Source organism: Trichosurus vulpecula, chromosome 3 (genome assembly GCF_011100635.1).
Source record: "Trichosurus vulpecula isolate mTriVul1 chromosome 3, mTriVul1.pri, whole genome shotgun sequence".
In the NCBI taxonomy this organism is placed as follows: Eukaryota; Metazoa; Chordata; class Mammalia; order Diprotodontia; family Phalangeridae; genus Trichosurus; species Trichosurus vulpecula.
The window spans coordinates 414,790,297-414,814,795 of NC_050575.1; the positions used below are offsets into that span (position 1 = coordinate 414,790,297).

A 24,499-nucleotide genomic window follows, 5' to 3' on the forward strand; every position below is an offset into this window, starting at 1 on the left:
AGTGGCCCATTTGTATTTGAGTTTGACATCACTGCCCTTCATTTCCACCGGTCTAGGCCCGTTTGGACTGGATGTCGTCATGATCGTGACCCCAGGAACTTCATCATCAGGGAACTCACCACCCTGGTGGTTGCATCACACTTGGCACTCCCTCCTCATCAGTACCCTCAGTATAGAACCCTCCGATTAGAGGGAGGAGCAAAGAACTCCTCCCAAAGCCTCCATATGAAGAGGACTCCCCAACATCCCATCCCACTGGTCTAGACTCCATCATGATCCACCAGGTAGCTTTCCATCTCCTCCCTCCTCCCCACTGCTTCCCCCATTAGACTGGAAGCTCCTTGAAGGCAGGAGAGTCCACTCTTTTTCACACTTGTATCCCCAGCCCTTAGCACAATGTCTGACACCTAATAGGTGCTTAATAAATGTTTATTGAATGACTTACTAACTGTACCCCCAAAAAGTACATGGAACAGTAAAATCAAGGGCTGAGCTCACTGGGGATAATTCCAGGTCATGGTCTCCCACAGGGAACAGACTGTCCCACCACGAACCATTCTAACAAGGAGAAGACTTGAGAACCTGCCCAGGGGGGTCATGTGATCCACCCACCTTCCTCCTGAAGCCCCCAATCCCCAGATGTCTGAGTCACTCATGTCCCCCTGGGAAAAATCAAGGCTGGGTGAGGCTAGGAGGAGAGGAGCCACAGGCAGCAGCTGCCAAGCCAGAATCTGGGGTCCGGGCCCAGAAATGGAAAACAGAAAGTAGAAAACTTTCCCTACCTCCCTCTGAGACCCCCTTGGGGTACCAGATTCTTGTTAGGTAAGCCTCCTGAGCTGTCAGTGATTGTGAGTCCAGAAGAGGAGGGCAGGCCAGCCAGGCATGGGGAACCACCCAAGCAAAACATGGCGGCAGACAGTGAGGTGGACATATCTGGGTACGGAGATGGCCAATCTGGCAGGCAGCAAAGGATTATCAGGACCATGTGATAAGCTGCTCAATCAATTAATCAATAGCATTTATTAAGCGCTCACTACCAGGTGTTTGTGGTAGTTGTTCAGTCACGGTCAGACTCTTCCTGACCACATTGGAGGGTTTCTTGACAGAGATACTGGAGTGTTTTGTCATTTCCTCCTCATTTTACAGGTGAGGAAACTGGGAAAAACAGGGTAAAGAGACTTGCCCAGGGTCACACAGCTAGTAAGTATCTGAGGCCAGATTTGAACTCAGGAAGATGAATCTTCCTGCCTCCACACGCAGCACTTGATCCACTGCCCCAAGTACCAGAGAAACAAAGACGGGAATGAATTCATCCCTGTCCTCAAGGAGCTTATATTCTAACTTGGGAAACAACAAAAACACCACCACCATTCTACACATGTATGTTAAAATATGTATACAGCACATACTTTGTACACCCTTATACACACATGTTATATGCACATGGATATATGTATAAAATATATACCAAATAAAGTCAATCACATGTAGTCAAAGATATAAATACTAAATAAAGTGTTCTCACACCCATTGTATAGATAAGAAACTGAGACTTGGTGAGGCAAGTAAGTTACCAAGGTTCATACAGCTAGTAGGGGTCAGAACCAAGTTTTCATCATAAATGCCCCAAAGCCAGCTCCAGCATTCTTTGAATGAATGAATGAAAACACATTTATGTGGTACCATCCTAGGACTGGGGATACAAAGACAAAATGAAAATGGCCCCTGTCCCCTGGGGTTGGGAGCTTTGTCTGGAACTGCTGGTTTCTTCATGGGCTGTGGCCATACCTGTTACCTGTTCCTTGTGCAAAGGAAACCAACTTCTGGACCTGAGTATTATCCGGTTTCAAGAAAGTAGGCTTGACTGATTGAGTCTCTGCAGTTACTAATATGGTTGGGTCTTGGGGATCAGGACCACTCCTCTTTAGAAAGGGGCTATAGGGAGACAAGGAAGCCTCAATCAAAATGGGGGGTCACCAGAGTTGAGGGAGTGCTGAAGCAGAAGGCAGAAGGGCTCTCCTGGGGCATTGTCCTGGGCATCTGCACAGTCCTCGTGACAGCTGGAGGCTGTCAGGGAGAGATGCCAGCAAGATGCAGCAGAGAGGAATCCCCTGAGGGCCTGGAGCCCAGGCATTCCCCCACCCCAGCTGTGCACAGCCTGGGGCATCTTCTCAGCCCTCGAGTTGGGGCAGGGCAGAGGGTCTCTCACCTTGGCAGTGCCTGAACCCTAGAATTCTAGAGGCACATTGGAGTTCTTGGAGCCTGAGCTAATGAACAGTGCCTGACTGCCTGAACGAGGATCCTCAAAGGAGCAAAAACCCAGCCTCTGCCCCCTGCTCCTCCTGGGAAGTCTTCACAGTGGGGAGGGGAGCCCTTCCAGTAAACCCATGTTCTCTCTGCCCTGGTGAGAGTCTGAGCCCTTGGAGTTCTGCTGTGTCTTGTTTCCCCCGCAGTTAGATGGGCATAATAATGTCCCCACTGCCTACTTCCCAGGATCACGATGAGGAAAACACTCTGTAAAACATAAGACACTAAGGAAAGGGAGATCTTCAGCAGGTGTTTGCCTCCCTTTGGGGATCTTCTTAGGATGGCCAAGCTATGTTTCATCTGCAGCTGAATGCAGGTCCAAAGAAAAGGAAAAGGACCCACATGTACAAAAACATTCATAGCAGCTCTTTTTGTGGTGGCAAAGAACTGGAAATAGAGAGGAGGCTCATAGATTGGGGAATGGCTTAACAAGTTGTGGTATATTAATGTAATGGAATAGTATCATGCTATAAGAAATGATGAGCAGGAGGCTCTCAGAAAAGCCTGGGAAGATTTACATGAACTAAAACAGAATGAAGTGAGCAGAACCAGGAGAACACTGTACAAAGTAACAGCCACATTGTGTTATGATTAACTGCGAAACACTTGGCTACTGTGGTCAAGACAATGATCGAAGACAATTCCAAAAGACCCATGATGAAAATTCTATCTATCCCCAAAAAGAGAACTGATGGCATCTGAATGCTGATCAAAGCATTCTTTTTTACTTTCTTTTTCTTGTTTTTTTTTCTTTTGCAACATGGCTAGTATGGAAATATGTTTTGCATAACTTCACATGTATAATTGCCTTCTCAAGGCAGAGAGGGAAGAGAGGGGGAGAATTTGGAACTCAAAATTTCAAAAAATGAATGTTAATGACTTCACATGTATAATCTATACCAGATTGCTTACCATCGGGGTGGGGGGTAGGGAAGAATAGAATTTGAACTCAAAACTTTTTTAAAAAAATGTTAAAAATTGTTTTAACAGGTAATTGGGGTAAAACAAAATATTATTTAAAAAATAAATGTAAAAAGTTTACATGTAATTGGGAAATATTTAAAAACATAAAATACATAGAGAGAAAACCAAACAAGTTCATGGATCCCATGTAGTACCTTCTTTGGACCTAGAATAAAAGGAAGGAGAATCTGCTGGTCAATATGGATGGTCTCTTGCTGAGATGAATCTTTACGCCATGAATATTCTATGCCCTTGGAATCACAGGGGCCACCCAGTGACGCGGCCCAGCCCCTTGTGACAACTCACCTTCAGTGATGGAGTCATTGACCAAAGAGCCAAAAGGAGAGGGGGAGGGATGCCTTCAGATGCCACCTCCAGCCAAGAAACAAAGAGACACTGCATTTCTCCCTGTTCTGTGCCCAGTGGGGAGGGGGAAGAGAGGACAGAGAGGGGGAAATCTCAGGAGATGGAAATTCCCTTCTGGGACCTCTTGGCTCAACCTGTGAGTGGATGACTAAGGGCCACAAAAGTTTCCTTGCCCCCTCCCCTTCGTTGGATTAACATTGAACAAGGTTCCATGCTCTGCCCCCAGCCCTCTCATAGCCTCCCCAGAGGCATTGGCAGCCTCCCCAAAGTCCTTCTCTGTGCTCCCCCCCTCTCGGGGATCTCTCTTGTTCAACAGGCAAACCCAGCATCACCTTCACACTCATGAGAGTGAACACTCAGAGAGGATTAACTGGAGGGCTTGCCAGGTTTTTGGTTTGATTCTCCCAGCAACCCTGAGAGGAAGGTGCTATTTCTATTCCCAAAGTGCAGATGGGGAAACTGAGGCAGAGAGCGGTTAAGTGACTTGTCCAAGACCACCCAGCTATTCAGTGGCTGAGGCAGCATTTAGGTCTTTCTGATTCCAAGTCCACCCCTGTATCCACTGCGCACATAGTAAGTGTTCAGTGAGGGCTTATTGATGGATTGATTGACTGGTGGATCACTTCCCTGCAGCTGTAGACTGGTCCAGCTTTGTGGATTCAGAACTATCCGAGTGCCAGGAATCATTCAAGTTACATAAAGGTCTCCAGGGGAGGGCCCCAAGTCTCTGTGTGGCCTTGTCCTCATCACCATTTTTGCTCCTGACTTGAACAAAGATAGTTTGCCTACAAGATGTGCAAATACCACAGCCTGGGCATTTAGAATGTCAGGAATCTAATCAGATGAAATGTCACAGAGATCCATGAAACCAAGCATATATTAAGCACCTACTACATACAAGGAACCAGGCTTAAGATTTGAGTTTAATGGGGTAGACAACAAGTACACACACACACACACACACACACACACACACACATATATATATATATATAGCGAGAGAGAGAGAGAGAGAGAGAAGAGAGAGAGAGAGAGAGAGAGAGAGAGAGAGAGAGAGAGAGAGAGAGAGAGAGAGAGAGAGAGAGAGAGAATAACAGTAGCTGGGAGAGGGAACCAGCATTTATTAGATACCTACTGCAAGCCTCCAGATTGTCTCATTTGATATTCATTTGAAGGGGATAATCAAGAAAGTTCACATGTAGAATAGAAGGTGGTGCTTGAGTTAGATCTTGAAGGAGAAGAGGGAGTGAATTCCTGGCATGGAGGACAGCCAGTGCAAAGGTCTGGAGGTGGGAGATAGAGAATTGTAAGTGAGGAACAGAAAAAGGCGGTTTGGCTGGATCACAGAGGGTGGAAGTGGGGGGAATAATATCCAATGAGGCTGGAAAGGTTGGGGCCAGGTTGTGAAAGCCTTTAAGAGATAAACAAAGGAGTTAATTTATACATATATATATATACATATATATGTGTGTGTGTATATATATATATATATATATATATATAGGCTTTTTGAGTATTTGGGGGGATTCAGGGGAGTTAAGCTTGTCTTGTTTGACCCCAGAGGACAGCACAAGAACGGTTGGGGAGCAGCTGCAAAGAGGAATGGGCTGCCTGGGAGGTAGTGAGCTCCCCATCACTGGAGGTCTTCAGGCCTGAAGTTTCTTCCTGCCTCCACCCCTAGTGAGTGCCTGGACCTAGGAATGTGGTGGGGGAGGCAGGGCTGGGGCTTCTCCTGAATGGCCCCGTGGGCAGCCTGGCCCCAGCCACTCACCTACCCAAGGCAAGACCTTGCTGGGAGGACGCCCTCCTGAGGCCCCTGTCAGCACCACACCTTGGCTTTGAGCTGAGGAAGGGAGCACCAGGCATCCCACTTTCCCTTAAACATCTGCCTGGCCTGGAAGACCTCCATCTTTAGCTGCTAGCTCTGCCTATGCCCCATGAACCTGGGAAAGGGAGGCTTGAGGCACCTTTCGGCATCCCTTGGATGGCTGGATTGGGTGTAGTGGAAAGAGCTCAGACTCCAGAGTCCGAGAACCTGGGTTCAAATGCATCTACTTTCTATGTGACCTTGGTCCAGTTAACCTCTCCAGGCCTCAGTGGCCTCATCAGTAAATGAGGAGGCTGGACCAGCTGCCTCTGAGGCCCCTCCTAGTTCTAGAGCATGAATCTAGAAGTGAAACTCTAAGCTCAGCTCTCTAGCCACATGGCACCCTAACTCCATGAGGTCCCTTGTGACTAACATCCTATGAACCTCTCATTTAGCTTATGTGTTTGACCCTCTCTTTGACAGAGGGTAAAAAATTATGACCAACCCATTCTCTTGCCTTTTTTCCCACACTCCCCAACTCCCTGACCATGGCATAGCTGGTGGGATTGAGCAAAGTGACCTCTGAACCATGATTGGGCCCCTCAGTGGGCCTGGTCTTTGCACATGATCCTCATCAGCCCAGCTGGTCTGGGGCTCACAGATAGACAGGGGAGAACATTGTGACCCTGGGAGAGGTGGGAGAAGGATCTGGAGCAGGAGCGAGCTGCCAACCATCCTGCGACACTGCCTTCCCAAGAAGCTGCCCTCATCCCTCAGTCGCTCTACCCACCAACTCTCAGGTCTGGGGAAGCTACTGCCAATTGTGTTTGCAAGTTGTCTAGGGGCAGGAGGGGAGGAGCTGGGAGGGTAGAAGGAGGAGATCATCTGGGAGGCACCAGGCTGGCCAGGGAACACCTGTAGGCTCTCTCTGGTTCCTATAAGAGAGATGAAGGGCAGCTGGGGAGGCGTTCCCTGGGGATTTCAAACCTGCTCCTGCCCAGGCTTTGGCAAGAAGGACAAGGGCTCCCCTCTCTTCCTGTGAAGAGAAAGGACTGAAGCCCCTGGGCTGCTGCTTGTTCCAGGAGCTCCATGACTGTGCACCTGCTAGTGAGGTGAGGAGTCTGGGCCAGGGCCTAAGTGGGGGATTGAGCACCCAGAAATGGGCCTGCTGAAGGGCAGAGGGAAGTCCTGGCTCTTCTTCTCCCTCTTGAGAGTCAAAGGAACTCCTGAAGCTCTGGAGCCAGGAGGGACCTTCAAGGTGACCCAGCCCCACTCCATCATTGACTGCAAGTCCTGGGGCTGGGCACCAGATCCTGGCACCTCCTTTGGTGCCTCCAAAGCCTTTTCTTCCCAAATGTTCTTTTCAAAAACTTTTATGGGCTTATCAAATATCCACAATCCTGAGCATTTCCATATAGTCAGAGAAAAGATTGCCTATGAAATATCGAGTCACCATCATATGTCATGGAAAATGTCTCTATCGAGACCAATGCAGGTATGCCTGGCTGGGTCCTCTCCTGATGGTCTTTCTGTTCTTTTCTGTGAGTCCTTTTCAAATTTGATGGATGCTGTCTCTTTGATTTTATGCTTCTTTCATGACTCGCCCTCCTCCTCTTTTTTAAAAAGCCTGGAGCTGCACAAAGGGATTGGTGTAAGAGGCATGGAATGAGCTGGCCATCCCTGGTGGGCCTCTTCTCTATTCTGCAGCTCATCCTCCTACCAGAACCCAAGAGGTCATCTAATGCAATCCTTTGTTTTAGAGATAGGGGAACTGAGACACAGAGAAAAGGGATTTACTGGAATTTTACACAGCAAACATGTGACAAAGGCAGGATTCGAACCCAGGTCCTCTGACTCGAAATTCAGTGTCCTTTCCAGTGCTCGGTCTCCTGGAGAACAAGGGCCCTAGTCTCTCCCCCTCTGCCTCTCCCTCTCAATAAGGGGTTGTGTGTTTTTCCCCTTCTGTAGATTCATCATCTTAGGAGCATTGGCTCCTCCAACACAGATGAAAGATGGAACAGTTTCAGGTAGGTCTGGAGCTGGAAGGAACCTCAGACGCCATCTAGCTCAACCTCCTCCCTTCCAGATCAAGAAACTGAGGCCCAGGGAAAGAAAGGGACTTGCCCACATCCACCTGGGGTCCTGAGTCCAGGGTTTTTCCCATTGGACTACCCCACCTCTCGTAGCTGTCAAGTCTACTTGGGAATATCACAGAGGGTGAGAGGCATGGGGACTTGTGGTGTAGACCCTTCTTTGTTCCTTAACTGCTAGACTTGGTGACCCTGGAATGCCTTGGGAGCCTCTCAAGAATGACCTTCAATGGAACCTACTTCAAGGATAAGTATTTGGACTTCTATGCTGTTGGTAAGGAGAGCAGATTCTGCTGATCTAGCCCTTGACCACTTCCTATTCTCGTCCAACTTAAAGAATACTTTAGCGTTTCCTGCGTGCCAGGTGCTGGAGATACAAGGACAAGTAGTGCCTGCCCTCAAGGAGCTTCCCTTCCATAGGAGGGAGGTTCTAACACTCAAGTATTGACAAAGGAGTGTCGATAGCACTGAGTACTTGGGAGTAGGGATGCAACAGGGCAGGGGCTGTGGGGGAGAGCCAGAGGGGACTCAGGTAGGAGGTGACTCCTGAGCTGGCACTAGGGGCTAGTGCCAAGGGGACACCTGTCTTCCTTTGTTTTCTTGGTGTTCAGCTATTATGGCATCCACTGAGCCTCTAATGTCAGAGCATCCTCCACATGCTTGGCCATGGAACAAGTTGTGCTCCAGAGGTCCATCTTGCTCCCTACTTCACTTCTTAGTTGGTCATGACTGCCACATGGCAATCAGTGGTGTAGAGAGGCTCCAAACAGCCCTGCTGGCCAGTGGTGGTCAGTGATAATTTACTCTGGAGGTACAGATGCTGCCTCTGCTCACAGAGAACATGGAGGGCTGCTAGAAGTATCCCACCAGCAATCAAAAATGGGGATTCTTGCACAAAGGGCACATTAAAACTTACCACAATAATGTGGTTCCCAAAGAATCATAGATTTTTAGAGCTAGAAGCAACCTTAGAAGTTTTCTACTCTAAGATCTCAGCTGTAAAGTGGAGGAAACTGAGGCCCAGAGAGGTCAGGGGACTCTCCTAAGGTCACCTAAGTAGTAAGTGAAAAGCCAGAATTTGAATCAAGGTCCCTGACTCCCAAGCCAGAGCTCTTTCTACAATATACAGAACTAGCCATCCATGATGGGAGCCAGGGAAAGCCATGGTGAGGAGTTGGGGCTCAAAGGGACCTTATAGTAGAGGTCACCAAGTGGTATAGACAAGGAACGAGAGGGTACCTCATCCAATTTTACAGATGAGAAAACTGAGGCTCAATGCAATTAAGTCAGTAAATCAATAAACATTTATTAAGCACCTACTATGTACCCAAAATCAAAGTGGAGATTCAAATTTAGATCCTCAGACTCCAACCCCAGGAAAGTGACATGCTCAAGGTAATGCTACTAGCTGGTGGTCAGAACAGAGCCAGATTGCCAGGCCAGCTGGCAAGCATTAAAGACTGATAATGAAGGCAGGATTTTGTTCCCAGATCAGTTTGGCACAACAAGGAAGATAGATGATGCTTTGGCCACTCAGTGTGGTTATACCATCGCTTCTGACCCCTGGGGCAACGTGGAGTTCCGAGCGTCTCTCCTGAGCTGTTATTCTGTCATCCAGGTGAGTCTCCTGTCCACGTCCATCTTGGTCTCACACAGGTACAGCACATGGTTTTCATGAGGAGCCCATTCAACCAAGGCTTCAGCATCTGCCAAGTGCCTGACACTGAGGGAAGGGACGGAGAATGATGATAACTTAACATCTTTAAGGCTGTGAGATTTAGAAGCTGCTTTCCCCCATGTGAAATAAATCAAGCATTTGACTAATGAGCTACAGCCTCCGGGAGCACGTGAAATGGGAGTTAGGGGCAGAGTTTCTGTGTGTGGGTCTTTCCTCTGTCCCTCCCCAGTCCAATGTAAACTCCCTGAGAGCACCGATCTTCCCTCCATTTTACAGGTAAGGGAACTGAGGCACAGAGAGAAGGCATTGTCAATAGATTTGTCTCTTTATCCCCCACCAGCCTTCACATGTAGTTGACAGTCAATATGCTCAAATGGAACAATTTACAAACATCAAATTCTGAGCTAGAATCACAATCTCAAGGCTACAAAAGTAAGAACAGCCTGCAAACCCAGTGTCCTTGACTTCCATTCCTGGGGAGGTCCTAGAACAGACCATTAAAGAGATGATCGTGAACATCTAGAAGGAAGAGCGAGGATGGCAGCCTGAGCTCATTTCCTTTTTGGACAAGATTACTGAGCTTGAGGGGAATGCCCAGGATGGTCATCCGCCTTCGTTTTAGCAAAATGTATCCAGTCTAAGAGTCAGAGGGGTAGGATGTCTCCAGTGGAGGGGCCCAGCATCTAGCCCTGGTGCTATAATTGGTGTTCCACTCTTCTAACATTCTTTTAATCGGTGACTTAGATAAAAGTGCAGATGATATTCTCATCAGATTTGCAGATGGAATTGAACTGGGAGGGAGAACTAACACAGTGGATGAGAGTCAGGAGCCAAAAAGATCTTGAATGTCTTTGACTAATTCGAAGGATTGCAATGAAGTATTCGACTTGTTTTTATATGACCCCAGAGGTCAAAACTAGGGACAATAAAGTGTAAATCTCATGGCCATCAAGAAATGCTAAGCTACCTCCAAAGATGGTAGACCAGGGAGGTGGTCACTGTCCCATCTCCTGATGTGGACATCCAGTGTGGGTGACCACTCATCAGATATGTAATAAAGAAGATTCTTTTTGAGTTGGGTTAGATGGCTGCTGAGGTCCTGTCCAACTCTCAGATTCTGTGATTCTATAAGGGACCCTAGAAGCTTTCCATACCTAAACCAAAATCCATGCTCCAGCACACCTGAGAAGTGGCCATGTGGTCCTTGCTTAAAGACCCCCTCCAGTGAGGAGCAACCAGCCCATTCCACTCTAGGATGACATGTGGGCTCAGGTACTAAACTGATTCACAGTAACAGGAGAACATTCCTGGTGACAAGATGTGTGATGTCTAGTCTGGCTGGGTTAAGCTAAGCTCATAGGGGGCACTCTCTAGATGCTACTGCCTTGGGTCTTGAACAAACTCCAAATGCTTGATTGGCAGATAAGCCCCTCAAATCCTGTCTCTTCCCTCCTAGAATGACGTCAACTTTACAGTAACCGTGCAGGTCCATGTCGCCTCTGATCCCCAGCGCACAGAGGTTGCTATTTATCAGAGAAGTGTGAGCTGCTCTTACTCATCCTGGTGTTCCAGAGAAATTGTATGTGAAACCAACTACATGGAGGTAAGGGTGGATGGGAACCTGCTCCTACCCTGGGGGCCAGATGGACTGAAGGGTGATGATGGATGGAGGCCATCCCTGGGACCACTTTGTTAACCTTTCTCCTTGGAAAGATCTGCCAGGGAGCATCCAGAATTCAGGGCTGCTGCCAAGTTTCAGTAAGTCATCAGAAAAGGAAGTGGAGTATGAGTGTCAGAAGCCCACCTTCATGGACAATAGCAGTTGCACTTGAAGATCTGCAAGGCAATTCATATACTCACTTGACCCTTGTAACCCTGTGATAGGTGCTAACTGTACCTGCTTTTACAGAAGAGGAACTAAGACTCAAAACTTAAGTGACTTTCCCATGGGTACATGTCTAGGAAGTATCTGAGACACACTTTGAATCCAGACCTTTCTGATCTCAAATCCAGAGCTCTGTTGACTTGTTTTCTTAGTTGGGTGAAGAAAATTATTTCTCACACCTCCTTCCCAAAGGTCTCTGTTAAGAGAGAAGTCCCACTCATCCCAGCCGACATGCTCCAGGATGAACCTGAAGATTGGGCAGCAGCATTCCCAGAGGTAAGCCTATCAACCATCCTACGTTCACAGTACCAATCTCTGACTTGAATGAGATGCCAGCTTCCTTCCTGTTAAATTGGGAAACTGGCACAAAAGAGGGTTCCAAGCTTTTTCCAATGCCATTTTCTGTTGGCCCAGGCAACATCTGGGGTGGCTTCCATATGGCAGATTGTCTTTCACATCTTGACTGGAAGAAGGGTTATGCTGGTGAGCGATGCCCATGCTGCTGGCTATGGAATCAACACAACAGACACAAGGATCCTCCTGCGAGCGGGATTCAGTGCCCCCGAGGCTCAGCAAGTAAAGGTTGGATAAACTCTCTACAACCAAGATGATGGTTGCCACAGGCCTACAGATCGGTCACCATTAGAAACCACTTCTTGCGATTTCATTGGGTTCTTCTTCTTGGTAGATTGAAGGAGTTACTTTCTCAACCATAAGATCCAGCACATTCTACAAGCAGAGCTGGGTGATCCTCATGGTGGACACTGCCATTGCTTGTCCTACAGGTAAGAGATGAGCAAGAACCCTGCTCTTTGCCTCTTCACTCTCCTGGTCAAATTTGGACATTTACAGTAGGAGACCAAGGCTTACTGGAGATTCCTAGAGATGCTCAGGAGCCCAAGCTGGGTCTGTGCCCTTTTAGCATAAAGGCCAAAGGCCTCTACTTGGCCTTCTAGACCCTCTTGCACCTGGCCCTATTCTTCCCTCTTCATGGGACTAGATGACTGACTCCTAGTTCTTTGCAGGAGCTGTCCAAGGTGCTAAGCTCCCAACAGTTCCATGAGATAGGACACATATTCTTGTCCTATTGCAGATGATGTAACCGACTGGGTCTGGACCAGAATACCTTGTCCAGGACCCCACTGCCACTAAGCAGCTTAGCAAGGCTTCTGACCTGAACCTTCCCTGACTCCCTACCCACTATCCTTTCCATGATTCCATGAAGGTTTTGCTAGTCACTGCACAGCCTAGGATCTGAGTTGGAAAGGACCTTGGGGGCAAGGCCAGTCTCCTCCCCATCATCTCTGATTGCTAAGCTCGTCTTTGCACCCATGTCTGAGCTCCTGCTATTTTCTTCCTCTGCCCACCCTCATCCCAATTGTAGTAATGTTCTTTCTTGCCTTTGCATAGCTCACTCCTATTCTTCCAACTCCCTCATTGTCAAGTTCATCAACCACAGGCTTCAAAGCTAGACTAAGGTCATCTCCTCAAACTCTTTCCTTTTGCCTAAGGCACATAAGACCCAGAGGGGTTCTCTGTGAAGAGCTGAGCTGAGCCTTGAACCTCTGAGAGTAGCGTGTTGGGAAGTAAAGTGATGGATCAGGAGGGAGGAAGAGCTGACCCTCACAAACTATAGGAGAAAGTAGCCCAGTGTAGGGGACAGGACATTTGCTTTAGAGTCAGGAAGACTTAGATTTGAAGCCCACTGAAGGCACCCACCAACTCTGTGACACTGGACAGGTCACTTGGCCACTCTGAGTCTCAATTTCCTCATCTGTAGAATGGAAGGAGCTGGACTCCATGACTTCCAAGGTTCCTTCTAACATGAGAGCTATGAGCTTGTGTATAACCTTGGACAACTTACTTCTCTCTGGGTCTCAATTTCTTCCTCATTGAAATAGGAATAATAATAGTTCTAGAACCTTATTTCACAGGGATTTTGAGGCTTAAATAAGAATTTATGTAAAACCCTCTATCAAGTTTGAAGCATTATATAAATATCAATTATTTGTTATTGTATACTTTATTATTGTATACTTACTGTGTAAGGTGGATAGGGACCTGGCTTTAGAACCAAGTCCCCCTCTAAACCATCCTGGCTGCATGACCATGGCTAAGGAACTTCACCCTTCAATGCTCTAGGCATGGCTTTGAGACCAGAAAGTACAGAGGAGGTACTGACCTGCATTGGAGAAGGCATTTCCTCACCCAGGAGTTCTTCATACCAGTGAAATCACAAGTCTAGACCTTATCCACCACCCATCACTCATTGTACTTAGTTTCCAGCCTAACCCTGAGGTCAAGATTTACTTGTTTTCTGAATGATCTGCCTAATGGTCTCGTCTCCCCAACAACACTATGATATATGCCTTGAGGTCAAGGCCCGTGTTCTAAACTCTCATATTCCTTCAAAGTCCAGAGTAAACAGGAGGTGCCAAATTCTTATTTGCCAAAAGTGATTTGAACACTCATGCCTCTGATAAAGGAGGCCATAGATAATCTCTATCTGTGCTTTCTCGTATAAGATGATATCGTATATACAGAAGACATGATCACCTGGACCATGCCAAAGAACATTGGCCCTCTCCTCATGGGGGCCAGCAACATCAAGGACCTGTCTGTGGAGATGGGTGTGGGGCTGTACAAATTGACTGCTGCAGATCTAATCTCTAGAAGATACAGTCTGAGGAGTGATAGGAATGCCATCACCATCATGGTGCCAATTGGTGCGGAAGGCGGGTATTACAAGGTGAGCTGTCCAATCAGAACCAAGGGGCAGAACCCCCAGGTTGGCATGAGGCCCAGAGCTGGAACTTTCTTCAAGGGGGTCCCATTAGAGCTCAAAATGCTTCTAGCCTTGGAACCTTCTTCAAGAGAGTCTAGTGAACCAGCAGTGAGAACAAAGACTTTCTTAGCATGTTATTCCACATGGAGTCAGAGGAAGATGTGAGGCATTCTAATGTCCCTAAGAGCATGCCAGATCTTCTTGTAGTCTTAGTAAAATTAGGATAACCTTTCACCACATGTGGGGAAAAATATTAATGGTTTGTAGCCCAAGGACCTAGGTTCAAGTACCATCTCTGCCACTAACTACCTGTGTAACCTTTGGCAAGTCCCTTTTCCTTCTCTGGGCCTCAGTTTCCCAACTTATAAAGCCAGAAGATAAATCATTGGTGGCAAGTGAAGCTAGAGTGAGAGAGTTATTGGGTGGGCATCATGGCAAGTAGAAACAACTGTGGGCAAGCCAATTACTCTCTTTGGGCCTCTTTCTTCCTCTGTAAAATGAGGGGGTATTGGACCAGATGGCCCCAAAGTGTCTTGATCTAAGATCCTGATCACTAAGGGTCATTTATAGTTCAAAATCCATCAAGTCTACAAGTTGGAGCAGAGAGGAAGGAATGAAATGGAACTTGGCATCATACAGCTAGAACTGGAGGCAACCGAGTGGCCATCTAACCCAACCCTCTCCTCTTACAAATGGGGAAAATGAGGTTCCTGGAACTGTCAGTCAAAATATCAGAAAACTAGTAACCTGGGCATGCATGGAGAGAAGGGTCTTAGACTCCAGATCAATCCTTCAAGGATTCATGATCTCAGTGAGGGGCTGTACCGCTGGTCATAGGGGAAAGGCTTCTGAGTTGCTGCAGCCTCACCTTTATCACCTGGTTGGTTACTCTCTACACTGAGCAAGTCTGGGGCTCAGGAGAGAAGCCCAGGCCACTGTCAGACCTCTCCCCAAAGCCTTCCCACCTAGGATGAAGGCCCACCCTCCCACCACCTGGAACTTGTTTTCAATCGATATGTGGTCTTCCAAAACCCATCCAGGCAACAATAAGGTAGCAGGGAGGGAGATTTTAGTAGAGTTGAGCTACAGGAGGGCAGAAGTGGCTTTAGAGTCAAAGGACTTGGGTTCAAATCCTGGTTCTATTGAGTGATAGATCATTGGCTATGATTCTACTGCTGAGCTGCACCATGACCTTGACCAAATCAAGGCCTCTGGGCATCGGCTCCTCATCTGTAAAATGAAGGGGTCTCTCTTGAATGATCTCTAAAGTCCCTTTGTGAACCCACAGTGTCCCTCAGCATAGGTCCTTACTGCCTGAGTCTCTAAGGTGGTTCATGTGAGGACTAGATGGAAGATGTCAGTCTAGGGATGAGGGGTGGGGTTTCTGGCATCAGGCCAGGATATATCCAGCCTTGGGCTGCATCTGCAGAGAAAGACGGAAGGGTTCAGAGCATCTATAAATACCTTGGAAAATGCTTTCTGTCCCTGGACCTATGCAAGCTCCTTGAGGGCAAGGCATGTCTCACTTCTGTCTTTCTATGGTGTCCAGCACACTGCCTGTCATACAGAGCAGATGCTTCAGTGCTTGTTAACTGATTTATGTCTTGACTGTGACAATCTGAAAGTTGGAATGCAATGGTTTCTAGGCTATGAATTGGGAGACTTCTTGTCTCAGGTCTGCTACTAACTCACTCTGTGCCTTGGTTTCCTCATCCTTAAAATGAAGGAGATGGTCACTGCCCCAAGTTTGCTACACTATCTTTAGTTTGCCACAGAATGAATGCCTCACCTTCCTCCTCTTTCTTTCCTTAGACACATGTGCAATCAGGGCGCTATGGCACCTCCTATCACATTGCCCTGTTTCTGGAGCACCAATGGGAAGACGACAAATGGGGTGTGACCAAGCATACCATTGTAAAGGCTGTAACAACCCCACTGCAGCTCCAGGAACCCATCCTGACCAACAGTAAGGCCCTTCAGTGAGCAGCCATCTTTGTCTCCCCCAGACCCAACCTCTCTCTTTGGTTGGGTACCAAAGCTTGGGACACTAGAGCATCTCTATATTTCATACTAAGCTTAATGTTCTCCTTCCCACTCTGCCTACATCTCTACAATCCTTGCATCACATTCTATGATGGTGTTGCTTTCTCCCCCACTCCCCCATTAGATTGTGACCTCCATGAGGGAAGGGCCTGAGACATATCTACATGTCCTCAGTGGTAAACATAGGTCTTGGTAGATTGTAGGCACTCTAATGTCTACAATTAATTTCCTAGATACCAACCCCAGCCTCCACATCTTCAACATATCTGTGGGCATGTTCCTTCCTGATGTGGAGCTCATCAGCTTGACTATGGATGACCAGACCTTCCTTGTCCCAGTGGCTAATAAGAGTGACCTCCAAATCTATGAGGCTGTGCATCCAAATGGAAGCAGAGACTTTATCATTGAAGTTGGTTTCCACATGCCAGGTGTAGACATTGAGGTATCTAGATTTAAACCATCCCTGAAAATCACAGGAACAGCACTTCTGAAACAGACTTTTTACACGGGCACTCAATAAATGGTGATTAACTGAATGCATGAACACATATTCCCTTCTCACTTCTCTCTCTTAAATTCTCCAGCTTTCTTCAAACCCCACCTTCTACACAAAGCCTTTCCTCATTTTTGTCCCCATCCAGTTGTGTTTCTACCTGAATTTTGAATTAGGTTGCTATCTGTCTATATGGTCTGTCCCCTCCCAGTAGAATGTCAGCTCCTTGAAGGCAGCAACCATTTGTTTTTTCTTTGTATCATCCACTCCAGTGAATCCAATCTCATCCACATGGGTACTCCCTAATATGCAGATAATGCCCCCCACATCTCCCCTATCCTGTGTGACTCATCCTTTTCTTTCCCTTAGTTTCCCACCGAGGGCCTCCTCTACTTTCTCTTGACCTCAGGAAGGGACCAGTGGGAGGACATGGGTTGGTCTTATCAGCCACGTCTTGACACAGGACCTGCCCTTCTTTTTAATTCTGTTTCACTGATATCACTTTCCCTGGTTTTCCTAGTTTGTCATTCAAGGCACAATGGACATAGATCCTTAGTGAACATCTGAACTATGAACTCTTGTCTCTAGTATACAGGTGAAGACTTTCATATCTACACCCTGAATGCCAGCCTCCTCTTCAGAGTGGGAGACGATGTCTTTACTACTCCAGTGACAATTGTCTCCATTGTCCATGATGTAGGTGGGTGAAGTCTCCAGAGAGCCCAGGAGGCCTGGCATGTCATGGGGGAGGGGTATCCGGGACCTTCCTGCTTCTCGATCAGTGGGCTGGGATAGTTCTGTGTAGAAGTGACCTGGGGTCTCTTTGCAGTGTTGCCCAAAGTGGAAGGGCACTGTGATGCTGAAAATCTCTACCTCGGACTCACCCGCGGCAATGTAGACCAGAGCTGGGTCCCCTTTCTCTCAGACATGCGACTGACCCCAGAAGCTGCCCAGAAATACAACTATGGCTTTCATGACAATGGCACACACCTCATCATTCACGTCCCCTACTTTTCAGCTCATGTGATCTATGAGGTAGGAGATAGGATTCCTTCAGCCCTCCCCATGGTTCAGAGAAGGAAACCAAGACCCAGGGCAGGTCACATAGGGAGCAAGGAGCATATCCAGGCTTCAAAAAGAAGTCTTCTAGTCCAAATCTGGGGTTCCATTTAGCATCCTAGATCTAGGGCCTGAAGGACATCAAAAGCCAACTCCTGTAAGCCCCTCATTTTATGGATGTGGGAAGTGAGGCCCAGCAGGGTAAGTCAGTCACCCAAGGTCATGCAGGCTGTGAGCAACAATGATGGAGTTTGAGCCCAGGTCCCAGGATGTCAGAGCCAGTCCCTAACATCTCTGTCCTCTTTTAGCTCCTCTGGGGTCTGCCTTCCAACATCTGAAGGATGGAGGTCTGTCTGCTTCTGGGGGAACTGGGTCTGCCAAGTAAAAAGTAGCCATGAAATCTTTTCCAAACAGGGCACAAGTGTGGCTTGGGAGGGGATAAAGGCACATCATTAAATCTGTCTGGCAAAGACATCTACTGATGTCTTTGCCCTGCCTCCAATTCCATCAGTTAGCTGGAGTGAGACCTCAGTTCTGAGAGCTGTTTAGTGGTCTTAGGCTCTGGTCCCAAAGGCTACTCTACAAAACAGCTGGGCCAGTCTCCTGTCTCTTGGAGCATTTCTGATTCCTCATCTCCAGGGCAAGCCAACAATCTGCCTCTACCTCCTTGGGGAGATGGTGCCTGTGATGGGAAATGTGCTCCTGGAAGCAGCTCATCAGAGAAGCCAGAATAGGGCAGCTGGAGCAGCCCTGGTACTGTTGACAGTGGGATGTGAAGGTTTTGTCTGAGGGGGCCCTTCCGGGGCTCCCTCAATGTTCTCCATCCTGCACAGCAGGCACAGAAAGGGCTTAGAATTTGTCAATCGGTGGTTTTGTCCATTACTCACTGGACAAGTCAGTGGACTTACTGGGGACTGACTTTCCCACAGTGGAGTCCAGCAGTCTCTCTCCTAAGCCAGGTTGGCTCAGATTTACTGAAGCTTATGGACTGGTTAAATAGTATAACAATCCTCGAAAGCCTCTTAGCTTCCCTGGATTCTTCCAAGTACTACCTTCCACAGAAGGTCTTTCCTAGTCGGTCCAGCTGCTAGTGCCTTCCATCTGAAATGGCTTCCAATTTCCCCTGCCTATATCTTATCTAGCTGTTGGTCTGGGGTCTCCCCTGTTAGAGGGGAAGGGGGCAGTGACCATTCTGCCTTTGTAACCTCAGGGCTTGTCATGCCTGGTAAATAGTAAGTGCTCATTGATTTGATTAATGCTGGGTAGAAGAAGGCAGTTTGCATGAAGGGCATTTTCTGTCCTGCTGAAGAAAACTCTGACTCGTTGCCTTGTCAGTCCCCTGAGGCTTCTTGCAGCCTGGGGGTGGCCTGCTTCCGAGCAGTTAGTAATGAAAGGGAATGAGGTCAGATGCTCTGCTCATTCAGTGGCCACAATCTCTAATACTCAGGCAGGATAGAAGACCCTGAGGTCAGCACCACTGACAGAATCCATCCATGTAGCTCTATTGATCAGAGTTTCCAAGCCAAGACTTTGTGTGCTCAGCGGGTACCCAGAGACCTTCCCAGACACATCTCCATGGGCTCTCTAGCCAAACTGGAAGGCTCTTCTGACCCCAAGCACATCTGTCACTTTGCTGCCATGTGTGGTGGTCCCCCCTACCCTAGAATGTACTACCTCCCCCATTTTCTCTGGATAAACTTCCAAGTCTGACTGAAATACCGCCTCCCCTGATCCCCGGGTGGTGTCATAGACCTAGAGATGGGAGCTGCCTCTTGCTACCTGTGTGTGATCTTGGGTGAGGAGATAAAACTGAGCTGCTCCTGGGCACCTGGCCCAGGGTGGTGTAGACCCAGGGCTTAGGGACAAGCAACTACCCACCACACAAACACCCCTGTGGTTCTTACCCCCAGCCAGCCTCTGGGCCATAGTTTTCTCATCAGGTAAGGGATCTGAACCAAGTCATCTTTAAGGTCCCTCCCAGCTTTGCTAAGGATTACCATTGCTCTAGGTCAGAAATATTAATAAAAGTAATAATAGCTTATACTTATCTAGTGTTTAACATGTATTATCTCACTGGTTATGATTCTCTCATATCTGAGAGTGTCTCTGTATTGGCTTTTCATCCTGTACGCTCCCCCCCCCCATTGAATCATGAGCCCCTTGAGGGCAAGGACAATGTCTGCCTGGGCTCTGCTCTGTATCTGCCCTAGAGACCCTCACAGGGATAGCTGTACAGCTGGTGCCTCATGTTTGCACGTTCTCCACCTTCAATGCAATTACAAAGATATCATGGGCTTTCCCCTATACCTATCTGTTCTCTCTCAGGATATTGGTCCCTCAGGGATTAGAGCCTGCCTCAAGCTGAAGATGAAGAATAATCACACCCTTACCAACATGAGGGAATATTCTATTACTTGTCCCTTCTCCCCCAAAGACCTAATAGGTAGGTAACTGTCTTAAATTTTGTTTTTGTTCAAACGTTAAATTGAGGGCTCTTGATAGAGAACATCTTGCCAGTTGGGTTGGCCTCTGACAAGGAATCTGATCTTCTGTGGTTCACCCCTCCTACAAAGCCAGTGACTCCCACATTTCTTGCCCTTAACTTCCTCCTTCACCAGGAGTGTGCTGAGGAAAGGAATATAGTGCCCATCTTACAAAAGACAAAACTGAGGCTGAAAGTGATTAAGAGACTTCTCCTGAGTCACTTGGCTAATAGCTGCCTAAGCTAGGTTCCAGACCCAGCTAGGATCCTCTCTCTGCACCAACCTGGCCCTCCTCACACTGACGGCTGCTCTCTTTCCATGTTTCTCCAGGACTCGAAGGGGAGAAGGGTTAGCAGCTGGCTGTAGGGGATCTACTCCTCTTCCTCCTTTCCTCCTCCCTCCCTCATAAACCTCAGGGCTCTCAAAGACTTCATCGAGGTCTGAAATAGAAAGGTTTGGGTTCCTAACAGTATGAGACTCCGGGGTTGACAACAGTCTTAGCTCATAACCCTTGGAATGGCTCCTCCATCCTTCTGCCCTGGTTCAGACTCTGTCTGGAGGTCTGCTCTGGATGCCAGAGGTTATGAAGGAAGCCAATAAGCTAGAGCAACCAGGAGGGTAAAGGACCATGACAGATGAGGGCCATGTGAAGGAGGTGGGCACATCTAAGAGATGGATTCTTTCAGGAGGGAACAGTTAAAGTCCAAAGTTTAGCAGCCGACAGGGAGTCGGGTGGGCTGTGGGTCCTCGGTGAACAGACATATAACAGACCTGCTTCTTGGGCTAGCTTGCCAAGCCAATGGCTCCATGGTGGTCACGGCCCTGATCGTTGTGAGTGTGCCAGGCCTGGACCCCTCCAGATTCGTGCTTCGGGACAAGCACTGCGGGCCAGTGGCGGTCAACAAAACAAGTGCCACATTTGTCTTTGGGGTCAACACCTGCGGGACGAGCAGAAAGGTAAGAGGCTGTTCTCCAAGGCCCGGTGGTTCCCTGACCCCTGCGTCCGGGGGCCCTATGGGCTCCATGCTCTCCTCTCTGCCCCCAGTTTGAAGAGGACACACTGACCTATGAGAATGATGTCCTGTTCTTCAGCTCAGGCTTGGATGACCCCATCTACCGGTGAGCTGGGGCTGTCTGTGAGCAGCCTCCTTCTGCCTGCTCTCCACATGCACTGCCCTCCCCCCACACACCCACCAAAAAAAAAAAAAAGGCTGTGGATTTAGATTGGGTTTGGGAGTTGGTATTGGGTGGGCGACGGCAAGAGAGAAGGCACGCGCGCGCGCACACACACACACACACACACGACAAGAGCTGTCCTGGGAGAGAGGCGCTTTCCTTTCTGTGGATTCCTCTCTCTTCCTTAGACTCCAATGTGCTTGTCGCTACCCCATCAATGAGACGGTGGTGTTTCAGTATTGGCCAGAGAAGAGCCTGGCGCCTGGCTCTAAGCCAGGACATGGCCATCTTGCCATGATCATGAAGCTGTCCAAAGGTAGGACCGTGGGATATAGACCTGGGGGAAGGGAGGTGTGCAGAACCTAGAACCTTGGTACATTGAACTCAGAAGATGAGAGCCAGGAAGGCCCTTAGAACATCCTCTCTATTTAATGGAGGAGGAAACAGGCCCAGAGAAGTTGTGACTTGTCTATGGTCACATGAGCAGTGAGGAGTTGGGATTTGAACAATGACCCTCTGACCCTAGTGCTGATGCTTCTGCAACCGTGTTTCCTACCAGCTCTGAGCATTCCTGGTGTGCCCTCCCTCCTTACTTTGGGAAGCCCCTCTCTTCCTCCCAGGTGCAGCTGAAGCACCATCTTCTCCATGAAAACTCTCCTGAATTTATTTTACTCCCCACCCCCTCCACCAGATAACGTTCACCCACGCAAACTACGTTTGTATTTAATAATAGCTAGCAATTATAGAGCACTGGAGGTTTGTAAAGAATTTTGCATAAATTACAGAGGAGGAAAGGAGGCTGAGAGGTGAGTAACTTGCCCATGGTCGGAGTCTGAGGCAGGATTCAAACTCAGGTCTTTCAGACTCCAGCTCCAAAGTTTTACCCACGGCACCACCCAGCCGCCTATTTATTTATTCTGCACATACTTGTCTCGTCCATTAGAATGTCAGCTCCTTGTGAGCAGAGATTGGGTCATGGTCTGTCCTTGCGTCCACATGGTCTGACCCATAGTAGGTCCTTTCTAAGATGCTTGTTCAATGACCCAGAGCAGGGTTGTCAATAACGTGAGCCCAATACGGGCTGATGATGCATACCCTGAGTTCTCTGTGCTCATGATGCCCACTAAAAGTGAAATGGCTTAGAACAGCTGATCCTAGCTTAGAGAAATCTAATGGTGAGTGATGCCCTCTCCTAGATGGAGCCTATTCAGAGTTCTACAAGGAGGTTGAGTACCCGGTCCACAAGTACCTGCGGGACTCCCTGCTCTTCGAGGTGGAGCTTCTGTATTGGGAAGACCCGCAGATAGAGCTATTCCTCGAAGATTGTTGGGCTACCCCATCCCAGGATGGAGACAGCCAGCCCCGCTGGGACATCATTATCGACAGGTAACTGGGCCCGGCCCATGGGCCAATGGAATGCATGGGCACAGGGCCCTAAAATGTCAGGAGAGGGACCAGAGGGGCTCAACTAAGGGACAGAGCAGGCATTGTTTAGATCCTTGTGTACACTCTGATCAAGACAATAAGCATTTATAAGTGCCTACTGTGTGCTGGGCAGGGCATCTTGCCAAACAAGGTTACAAAGAGGCAAAAATGCAGTGCTTACCCTTAAGGATCGCTTCTCTTTCCTAAGCTGTCCCAATGATGAGGATTTCCATGAGACCATCTTCCATCCTGTGGATGTGGGGCCCTTTGCCCATCACTTGAAGAGATACGAAGTAAGAATGTTTGCCTTCATGAAGGATCAGAGAGCGCTGCTGGAAGATGTGAGTCTGCTCGGGTTCAAGGGCTGTGAATCCTAGAATAAACACAAATCCATACTTTAATTTGAGAAGCATTTATTAAGTGCCTACTGTGTGACAGTCATTGTGCTAGACTTTGGAGATATGAGGAAAAAAACAAAAATCCCTGCTCTCAAGAAGCTTACATTCTATTTGAAAGTGGGAGGAAACCTTAATCTAGTCCGATAGGTGGAACACTGACTGCTGTGAATGCCTTCAGTGCCAGAGGACTCGCTACTTCCTGTGGCACACAGCCTGTTAGATTACTGAGAACTCAGTTACAAAGAGGATCTTCCTTTTATATCGAGCGGAAATATTTATGTATAACACAGCCTCCCTGGAAGCTCAGTGATGTTCTTAATCTTGCCCTCTGGAGTAAGCCAGAATAGTGTTCTGATTCTCTTCCTCCATGACAGGTTTTCAAACACCATCCCTTCTTCCCCTACTAATCCCATAGTCTTCTCATCTCTAGCATAGACCTCCCTGGGTCCTTCCATCCTTGCCTGGCCTGGTTTCTCTTCCTGTCACCATCCTCTGAACAATTCCTGGTTTTCCAATGTACCTTCTGACGTTAGGTGGGCAGAACCAGACCCAAACCAGCCACTAGAACCCTAGCTGCCTGTCTCTGCTATCACCTCCCCCACCTAGGGGATCAGCTTCTGCTGATAGTCTAAGTCTTAGCCTGCATCTGTGCCACTGGGACAAGAGGCCATTCTAGAGAATTAAAAAAACCTGACTTGTGACCAGTGGATGGTGAGGAGAGGAGATGGAGCCAGAGGGGCTTACCAGCACTTCTTTAAAAGATCACATCATCTCTCTAGTCTTCTATACCTTATAAAATATACAGACGCATGCTAACAAGCGATATGGGCTGTCTTGGAGGTTAGAATTCTCAATAGGGCTATAAGACAAACATCATTAAGTCCTCATTACCTACCTCTCTCCATTCAGAGAATGTCCTTTAATTGAATCTCATGTTGACATTTTACATAACTGAGTATATTAAGACAGAAGAAGAAGCCCTTTGGTGAAGAGGGAGAAATAGATACAATCAATGAAGTATTTATTGAAGTACCTACTGTGTGCTAAGGGCAGCTAGGTGGCACAGTGGATAGAGCACTGGGCTCAGAATTAGGAAGACTCATCTTAGTTCAAATCCAGCCACAGACACTTACTACCTGTGTGACCCTGGGCAAGTCACTGAACTCTGCCTCAGTTTCCTCATCTGTAAAATGAGCTGAAGAAGGAAATGGCAAACCACTCCAGTATCCCAGCCAAGAAACCCTAAATGGGGTCATGAAGAGTTGGACACAACCAAGTGTGTGTGTGTGTGTGTGTGTGTGTGTGTGTGTGTGTGTGTGTGTAAGTTTATACAAATAGAGCTTTGGGCAGGGGAGGGCTGGGAGGAGCAGGCTGTAGACTCCAGACCAGATTTCATTGGCTCAGGAAGGCACTCTGAATGCCTTGATAAGGAAAAAATGCTCAGCTCCACACCCAGGCTTGGAGGGAGCATTAGTAATTAGACTCCTCCACCACCCCTTTGACGTTGCCAGGTGTATTTCCACTGCAGTGTGGTGCTCTGT

At 48.0% G+C, this 24,499-nt stretch overlaps 1 protein-coding gene across 1 annotated transcript in view; it reads left to right on the plus strand.

Moving 5' to 3' along the window:
* LOC118841425 overlaps window positions 1-22,959 on the plus strand; it is a 35,373-nt gene extending 12,414 nt beyond the window's left edge. The window contains exons 2-20 of the mRNA XM_036748819.1: window positions 5,198-5,316; window positions 7,412-7,470; window positions 7,715-7,807; window positions 9,024-9,151; window positions 10,668-10,814; window positions 11,289-11,372; window positions 11,511-11,678; window positions 11,785-11,881; window positions 13,622-13,845; window positions 15,694-15,847; window positions 16,158-16,366; window positions 17,013-17,117; window positions 17,247-17,452; window positions 19,802-19,919; window positions 20,747-20,916; window positions 21,005-21,078; window positions 21,324-21,451; window positions 22,332-22,521; window positions 22,769-22,959. Of these exons, the coding sequence (XP_036604714.1) occupies window positions 7,449-7,470; window positions 7,715-7,807; window positions 9,024-9,151; window positions 10,668-10,814; window positions 11,289-11,372; window positions 11,511-11,678; window positions 11,785-11,881; window positions 13,622-13,845; window positions 15,694-15,847; window positions 16,158-16,366; window positions 17,013-17,039 (1,353 nt within the window). The 5' untranslated portion in view covers window positions 5,198-5,316; window positions 7,412-7,448 and the 3' untranslated portion in view covers window positions 17,040-17,117; window positions 17,247-17,452; window positions 19,802-19,919; ... (3 more) ...; window positions 22,332-22,521; window positions 22,769-22,959. The remainder of the gene's footprint in view (window positions 1-5,197; window positions 5,317-7,411; window positions 7,471-7,714; window positions 7,808-9,023; window positions 9,152-10,667; window positions 10,815-11,288; window positions 11,373-11,510; window positions 11,679-11,784; window positions 11,882-13,621; window positions 13,846-15,693; window positions 15,848-16,157; window positions 16,367-17,012; window positions 17,118-17,246; window positions 17,453-19,801; window positions 19,920-20,746; window positions 20,917-21,004; window positions 21,079-21,323; window positions 21,452-22,331; window positions 22,522-22,768) is intronic.
* Window positions 22,960-24,499: the final 1,540 nt, after the last annotated feature.